Source organism: Chaetodon trifascialis, chromosome 23 (assembly GCF_039877785.1).
Source record: "Chaetodon trifascialis isolate fChaTrf1 chromosome 23, fChaTrf1.hap1, whole genome shotgun sequence".
NCBI lineage: Eukaryota > Metazoa > Chordata > Actinopteri > Chaetodontiformes > Chaetodontidae > Chaetodon > Chaetodon trifascialis.
Window position 1 is genome coordinate 580,001 of NC_092078.1, and position 8,516 is coordinate 588,516.

The 8,516-nt window shown below is 51.0% G+C and overlaps 2 protein-coding genes across 2 annotated transcripts in view; one reads left to right on the plus strand and one right to left on the minus strand.

Moving 5' to 3' along the window:
* LOC139351574 (Fc receptor-like A) overlaps positions 1 to 2,022 on the minus strand; it is a 6,011-nt gene extending 3,989 nt beyond the window's left edge. The window contains exons 1-5 of the mRNA XM_070993522.1: positions 1,946 to 2,022; positions 1,529 to 1,564; positions 816 to 1,067; positions 491 to 736; positions 1 to 51 (exon numbers count right to left, since the gene is read on the minus strand). The exon at positions 1 to 51 is cut by the window's left edge and continues 144 nt beyond it. Of these exons, the coding sequence (XP_070849623.1) occupies positions 1 to 51; positions 491 to 736; positions 816 to 1,067; positions 1,529 to 1,564; positions 1,946 to 1,982 (622 nt within the window). The 5' untranslated portion in view covers positions 1,983 to 2,022. The remainder of the gene's footprint in view (positions 52 to 490; positions 737 to 815; positions 1,068 to 1,528; positions 1,565 to 1,945) is intronic.
* Positions 2,023 to 3,566: 1,544 nt separating this feature from the next.
* Positions 3,567 to 6,325, plus strand: LOC139351575 (myelin protein zero-like protein 2). Its single transcript, XM_070993523.1, has 3 exons — positions 3,567 to 4,365; positions 5,046 to 5,402; positions 5,482 to 6,325. Exons 1-3 carry the CDS (start codon positions 4,281 to 4,283, stop codon positions 5,649 to 5,651), a joined length of 612 nt encoding a protein of 203 aa, XP_070849624.1. The 5' UTR covers positions 3,567 to 4,280; the 3' UTR covers positions 5,652 to 6,325.
* Positions 6,326 to 8,516: the final 2,191 nt, after the last annotated feature.

Consider the following 8,516-nt stretch of genomic DNA (forward strand, 5'->3'; position numbering starts at 1 on the left):
AGGAGGAGGCTCCAGCAGTGGAGGGTGGAGGAGGTGTGGTGGTGGGTGCTCCTGCAGAGACAAAGATCGTCATCAGACATCATCAAACGCTGACTGTTGTCACGTGTTTGTCCTTTGTGTCTGCAGTCGTTTCGCGTCTCTAAAGGACGCATTGTGTCTCGTCTTTGATGTTTAGCGTCTCTCTGTGGACATTTGCGTCTTCTTGTGGATGTGTTGCACCTCGTCGCGGTTGTTCTGATCTGCTCACGTGGTTTTTGTGTCTCTTTGTTTCACCTTCTTCTTTGCTTTGCATCTCTTTTCTACTCGTTCATCATCTCTGCACTCGTTTGTGTCTTTCAGGTTGTTTTCCTTCTGTCTTATCTTTTGATCCCTTGGACCCCTCCACCCTCCACCCTCCACCCTCCACCTATTCATGTCCATCATACACATGACTGAAACACATCCTCCTGTGGTGGAAATTCTGGATGCAGGTCGTCTTGGACCCCCTCACCTGTGACAGCGATCCAGCTGGGTGGAGACTCTCCACGACTGCTGATGCGACACCTGTAGAGTCCTTCATCCGCCCTGGAAACGCGCTGGATGGTCATGTGACCTGTCGGCTCAGTCCTGATGAGGGAGCCATCTTTATAGAAATCAGCCGGGAGGTTGGAGGGAGGGGTCCTGGTTTGGCAGCGCAGGGTCACGTCATGTCCCTCCGTCACAGGGAGGACAGGACTCTGCAGGACCACCGGTCCATCTGGGCACAGAGACAAACTTCAGCATTTCATGCGTTTACACAGAGCTTCACCAGCACTGAGTCCAGCGTCTGATCGTACCAGTGACAGTGATGTTGATGGTGTTACTGGTCGCTCCCTCTCTGGACTCACACCAGTAAACTCCACTGTCCCATCTGACGATATGGCTGATGTTACAGGACGAACCAGCAGGTTGTCCCCAGTCCTCACACTGAGCCCTGGTCTCTCTGGCCGTGTTCCTCCTCACTGTCCATCCACTGTCCTCCTCGCAGCTCAGAGAGACATATTCATCTTGAAACAGCTGAGATCTGCTGGGACTCAGCGTGAGACGAGCTGCAGGAGGACACAAAACATGAAGACCTGCTGGTGTCCAAAAAAAGCTCTTCAGGTTCAGGTTTTATGAATCTTTGACGTTTTGTTTGACCTCAAACTGTTCTGTTTGTTTGAAACTGAACTGAAAAGAGATTTTCAAAGTCTGAGTTTGAAGGTTTTTCAGATGCTTCAGGGGTCGAGGACTGACGCCTCGGCTCTGAGCGGCGGTCAGGTGACCAGCAGGTAGTTAGTGGCCCCGATCAGGAAACTGGCCCCTTTAAACTGCTGAATGGTCATTTTTACACTTAATCAGTGAGCTTTAGAGCCGCTGGCAGGTGGACTGTGTCGTCTTCATGCTAAGCTAAGCTAAGCTAAGCTAAGCTAAGCTAAGCTAAGCTAAGCTAACCAGCTGTTCCTTTACATGTCCACCGTAAGACGAGTGCCCTGTCATCATTCAGATGGAGGTGGACGTTGTCACTGACCTTGGCGTGCCGTGCAGCGCAGCAGCGACGTCAGCACTGAAACGAGATTCACAACCGACAAAATCACAAAACTTAAATATCAAAGATCAGCCTGAAACCTGCAGCACCGACCGCAGACCAGCCCCGACTGATCTGTAGCCTTAAACACGCTGAAACACAGATCCTGTTGAGACACGATGTTTTTTGCGGCGGAATGTGAGAAACTGAACTTTGTCTCGTTGAACTTCCTGTCAAAGATAAATTGAAAGCAGAATAAAACCGTGTGAGTGGAAAAGACGTTTTCTGATATAGTTTGACTGTCGGCCCTTTAGATTCCTCTGTGCCGCCTGTTCTTCTTGACCAATAACGTCTGCCGTCTTTAAACTGACCGCCGTGCTGTGAACACATGCGTGAACGCTGGACGTGGATTGTACTCACAGAGCAGCCACATGAGTCTGGTCCCATCGCGGCACATGGCGGCGCTGAGCCCGTCCCTCCACCACAGCGGCTTCACCCTCCTCTTCCTCTGTGACCGTGTGGTTTTCTTCTCAGGAAACAGGAAAAAAGGTAAATCGTCTTCATTGTTACTTAATTAGCACATGTGAACCTCGTGGGTTTGTTAAGGCAACGACGAACGAGAGAGAGAACGCAGCTGAAGCAGGCGAGACGTCCACCTGCCGACGTCCTCAGACGATCAGTCTGAGGACAGCTCAGAGCCGCTCGCAGGAAATGACCCACAAAGCATCAGAGAGACAAAAACGCAGACGGGCGCTTCCTCCGGCCGACCACATCTGAGAAAGAGACGACACTGAGCCGGTCGACGGCGGCCCGGCGGCTGAGGCGGCGCTCTGAACGCTTCACACGCCAACAGGCGTCGTCGATTCATTTTAACCAATGACAGCGAAGGTTTCAGGTGCAGTCTGGAGTCACATGAGTCTGAACGTTCATGATTCACACTGAAGGAGCTTTCCAGAGCGCACAAGAGATTTACTGAAGGAATCCACATTTAGACGAACAGAGGAGGTCTGAGGAGGACTGAGGAGGTCTGAGGAGGACTGAGGAGGACTGAGGAGGTCTGAGGAGGACTGAGGAGGTCTGAGGAGGACTGAGGAGCTCTGAGGAGGACTGAGGAGGACTGAGGAGGTCTGAGGAGGACTGAGGAGGACTGAAGAGGTCTGAGGAGGACTGAGGAGGTCTGAGGAGGACTGAGGAGGACTGAGGAGGTCTGAGGAGGACTGAGGAGGACTGAAGAGGTCTGAGGAGGACTGAGGAGGTCTGAGGAGGTCTGAGGAGGACTGTGGAGGTCTGAGGAGGACTGAGGAGGTCTGAGGAGGTCTGTGGAGGACTGAGGGGGTCTGAGGAGGTCTGAGGAGGACTGAGGAGGTCTGAGGAGGACTGAGGAGGTCTGAGGAGGACTGTGGAGGTCTGAGGAGGACTGAGGAGGTCTGTGGAGGTCTGAGGAGGACTGTGGAGAACTGAGGAGGACTGAGGAGGTCCGAGGACACTGAAATCTGAATGGACGTGTCCGATGGAACGTGTCCTGCGCTCAGCAGGCGGCAGCTGAATGTTTCTGACATCTTCCAGCTGAAGTGATGCCTTCAGTAACAGGAGGCCTGTCCTCAGGGACAGATGAAGGAGACGATGGAGCAGAGGGCTTTGAAAGAAACACAGAAAATAAACCGTGAGAGGCATTTCAGAGTGAAACAGAACAGAATTCAAATTTCAGTGATGTGGTTCACGCTCCAGGCGCCCCGTGATGTCTGTGCTGTGCGCGCGCACGCTCGATCGGTTTAAGTCAATAAATGATCAAAATTAGAGGTTCGTGAGGCTGAGACTGCTGGACATTTTCTCAAATGGTGAAGGAAATTCACACAGGACACACGAGAAATGAGGACACACTTATGGAATATACACGTATATTAGGCTGTGCGGACAAAGAGCAAGGAGGGGACGGCAGGAAGAAGACGAGAACGCGCATCAGGCACGCAACACCCGACGCCGTGTGACGCAGGACGTACGACAGCCCTCCGCGTGCATTCATTCATACCAAACAGCGTGGTGACCGAGACCGGTAGAAGAGGAGCAGAAGCCGAGGAGAAGAGGAGGACCTGCGGAGCGGAGCGCGTGTCTGAAGGAGACAAGCTGCTGTGCTAACACGGAGTCAGATCATGGCGCCGGAGACGGACAGAGGGACCGGGGTGTCGATGGGTGCCGGGGAGGCTCACCTGCTCCTCCCGGCGAAGAGGAGACCTCGGCGGCTCTGCGGAGAGCTTAAAGTGCCGCAAAGCGACAGTTTCACCCGACGGGCCAAGGAGTGGGTGAGCGAGTTTCTCAGCTTTGGACCGGCCGTGACGGTGTCGGTACCGGTTTTAATGCGTTAAACACGGCGAGAGTTTCGAGCTGGTATTATGTGAAAAAGAAAAAATTACAGAAACATCTCGTCATTGAGAACCAAGTCAATAATTGTGTATAAATGTGTCTTTGTATGAGGAAACGTGGACATCACGGGACACCAGTCTTTTTTTCTTGGGTGGTGACGGAATCACCCGCCCCCCTCTGATTGGCTCGTACTTGTTGCCTGCGAAGTTTTCGGCATGAGGACTGATGATTGGTTAGGATTTGAAACAGTGTGAACCAATCAGAGGCAGAGTAGGGCGGGTCATTCCGCCGCCATTCCAGTGACAGTAAACAGGAAGTGCGTGTGCGCTGGTGCACAGCTGGTGTACTGACATGCAGTAGGTGGTGCAGCCTCCACTGACTCCACCCTTCACACATGATGGCAGTCATGGCTCGATCAGACCAGCTTCTCGTGGATTTCTTCTGTTTCCTGCTTCTCTCTGTGCTCTCTGCAGCCGAAGGTGAGCGGCCTCTGTGTGTGTGTGTGTGTGTGTGTGTGTGTGTGTGTGTGTGTGTGTGTGTGTGTGTGTGTGTGTGTGTGGTGTGTGTGTGTGGTGTGTTCGCTGACACTCTGGTAAAATATGCTCCTGCGCTCCTGAATGTCGTAACGCACTGTGATCAAAACAGTGCGAGCAGCTGCCATGTTGTCTGAAGCAGCAGCCGTTCAGCGCCGCTCGTCCGTGTCCGATCTTTGTCCGTCACGTTTTAGTGAAATGCTGATTAGAACGTGTTGCATGGCAGACAGATCAGCGTCCTTCAGGGAAGGGTTTTTGTCTGCATCGTCTCTGCTGCAGCAGACGTGTCCTTCACCTGAGGTCTGCATGTTTAAAATAAAAAATGTGTTCGCAGTCGCCGATCACGTTTAGGTCGACCAGTGGAGACGAGACGCCGCCGGGCTCAAACAAGGTGCTCCTCATCTTCGATTCATCTTTGGTCTTTTGGTTTAGTGACTGTGTGTCTCGTGATCGTCCCTCTGCTGTGACCACAGGTCATGGGATGTGCTGCTAAACAGGTTTGACTTCAAAACAGATCCACAGCCACTCGTCCCTCCCAGTTTGATCCGTCTCAATGAAATGTCCTCTCAGATCTATGAACCATCTTTTTCTCTGTTTCTTGGTTTTCTCTGGTGTTTCTGTCGTAGACCAGCAAGAGGTCAAAGTGAAGCCCGAGCAGGACGTCGCTCTTCAGTGTCGCGCTCCCAGAGGTTCCTCCATCACGCTGGTGGAGTGGAACAGAGCTGACCTGAAGTCAGATGGTTACGTGTTCTTTTACCGCAACAAGCGCTCGTACGACAACTTCCAGCATCCATCTTTTCACGGTCGAGTGAAGCTGAGAGATCCAGAGATGAAGGACGGAGACGCTTCTGTGGTTCTGATGAAGGTCAGCGTCAACGACACGGGAACGTACGACTGTCGAATCATAGTCGTCGACGCGGGACGTGCTGAGGCCACGCCCCCTGAGATCAAACACCTCATCCGCCTCACAGTGACTGACCCAGGTGAGTTCTTACACGCCGCTCAGGTGAGTGTGCAGAGTTCAGACCTGCTGACGCCTCACACCTGTTTTCTGCTCTGCAGATGGAAACGTCTGGAGTGGAGTGAACGTGGCTGCAGCTGCTGTCGGGTCTCTTGTCGTTCTGGTTGTTGTCGTTCTTGTTGTTGTCGTTGTTGTTTGTAGAAAATGTAAACGTCTCGAGCAGAAGCCATGCGGAGCTCCTTCTGATGGGACAGGTGGATGGACGGCCTGAAGATCTCAGATCTCTTCACTCCTTCATTAGCTGCTTGTCTGGCAGACTTCCCTGTAAATTCATGCACCTTTCCTTTGATAGCATAACCGACCGGCAGATGGACGCTTCAGCAAAGGTTTGAGGAACATAAGTGTGCATTGAATGGAAGAGGGTTCAGGTGATTGGTTGGTGAAAGCTGAAGAAACGAAGGCGAGCAGGACGCAGATGAGACCAGGACCAGAGACGGGTCCAGAGAGTCATCTCGGTGGACGTTATGCTGCTGTTTGTTGCTCCACTTATTCATCATCACGTTTCTGCTTCAGCACGTCCAAACGTGGACAGTCTGTCATTCTGAAAAAGTAAAAGACGTCTCGCTCTCGAGTCCATTAAATGTCAAAAGTAGCACTCCAGCTAATCGCCTGGTTATTGTCGTGATGGAATAATCTGTCGGTGATTTTCAAGAGAAACATTCACATTGAAGACGCTGCAATCGGAGGATTCTCACTTTTATACATTTTATCAGAATAGAAATGGAATGATCAATAATATTGATTGTTGAATGATTGTGTTGCATGAGATGTGTCAGGTCTCTGAGGACTCAGGTGTCCTCGGCCCGTGCCTTAAGTTTTATGTGGGAAAGGACTTTATTTCACCTTTTCTAAGCTTTATTATATCAATAAATGTCTTTGTGCTCGTTAACAAGTTTCCCTTGTTCTAATCAAGTCGTCAATAACGCAGAGTGTTTGTTCAGCTTGTTGCTACACATCTGATCACACACACACACACACACACACACACACTCGTTCAGTGTGTTTACGGTCTTTAAACTTTGAGGAGTGTTTATTGGTTGTGGTGGGGTCCGCCGTGTCCACATGACCATGTGATCCAGCGTGACGCTTTAACCTGCAGTAAACATGGACAGAAACAAGGTTTCCCAGAAGGCTCGTAAGCGGACGCTCTGCTGGACGAGGTGGAGGCGGAGGAAGCACCTGTGATGAGATTCATGAAGCTGCTCTTTGGTTCTGATGAACGTTCCGTACCGTCGACGTGTACTTACACAGCTTTCTTTTCAGTCCTTTGTCTTCTTCACCTGCTCGGCTTTGTTGTCCTTGTCCTCAGCTGCAGTCAACAGGACGACTGGAAAAGGTGGAAGTCAGATTTTCTGTTTCGAGCTGAAAACTTGTGCTTCGTCGACCACATTGAAGGACTGAAAAAGTGCTGATCCATCCATCCACTTTGAAGGCAGCTCCCCCCCCCGACTTCCTGTTTCACTTCCTGCTTTTTTGTTTATGAGCCACAGCTGTTTGACGAGTCGTGTTCTGACAGATGAGGGATGAGCCCACCCCCTTATATTTCTGTCTCATGTCTGTCCTCAACATGGTCTGTCTTGATAAGGACTTCTATTTCAGTTCAGTTTCATTTGTATAGCACCGAAACACAACGGACGCTGTCTCAGGACGCTGTCTCAGAACGCTGTCTCAGGACGCTGTCTCAGAACGCTGTCTCAGGACGCTGTCTCAGGACGCTGTCTCAGGACGCTGTCTCAGAACGCTGTCTCAGGACACTTTCCATACAGAGCTGCTACAAACCAAACTCTTCATCTACAGAGACCCAACAGTTCCCTCTGTGGCCACAGTGAAACTTCCTTTTGACAGGCAGAAAGCTCAAGCACATGCAGGATCGGGGTGGGCGGTCATCTGCCTCCATAGGTGGGATCACCTGCAACCATCCAGCAGGACCCAGTGGAACCTTCTAACCATGCACCTGGACAGCGGCTGACACCTGGACTTCAGCTCGAGCTGCTGGGTTCAGACATGGTGTGTCGTCAGGAGCGTCACAGTAACTCCAGATAACAAAGGCTGAGCTGTCGTCGTGTGGCAGTCTTAGTGTCTGTAGAGGCTTTCTGCCCTAAGCGTGTAATGGACCACACCTGTGCTGCAGCTCGTGGAGCTGATTGGTCAGAGAACAAAGGAAGGAAACCCCAGAAACACCTTCTTTTTCTGTAAATGTTTGTGGGTATTCGGTCATCAGGGACCATCAGAGCCTCTTTTCCAGCTTTCTTTTAAGCAAACGCAGCGTCTCAGCTTTCATCGTTGAAGCTCACTGCAGTGCAAACGCTGTTGGGCTCTGCAGACCCTCCACATCAGGGCCTGGCTCCACCGTAAAGATGCTAAAACTGCAGCCCTGTACGACCTGCATGGCCTCCGTGCTGCGTTCAGTAATCCTCCTGTGTGTGATACGTGTTCTTTGTGTCCTGTGACTGCTGACCGTGAGCTGTTTGACCGTTTAGATAAGAACTGACCTGGAGCGACTGGATGAATGAATATGTGTCACAAACACCACAAAACATCTGTAGTTTACACATATTTTATTACAAGAGTTGTTAAACAGCTGTAGATAATTTATTGTTTATGCCAAAGTTTCAAAAAAACAAAACATGAAGGGCAAAGTGAGCTGTGAGTGGGGGCGGCTGTGGCTCAGGTGGTACAGCGGTCGTCCAATGGTCAGGAGATCGGTGGTTCGATCCCTGTCCTTGGCAGTCCATGTGCTGATGCTGCGCCATCGGTGTGTGAGTTCATATGTGATTGAGTTTTCTGTATCGGACAAAGCGATCAATGATTTATTGGTAATGTAATGATCGTGTATCGGCTTTACGTTGTTACAAACACAAATAATGAGCTATAAGGACAAAGTCTGAAATATGGAAAGAAAACTGCAGACAGAGTTAGTGAGGAGTTTCAGAAGCTGGTGGAACAAGGATGAGACAGAGGTGACATCATGACTAGGGAATTGTCCCGTGGGCCAATCACATTTCTTGGCAAGTCAGGTGACGCAGTGCCTCGCACTCACCACTGATCACTGAGCTCCTTCACCCTGAGGGGGCGT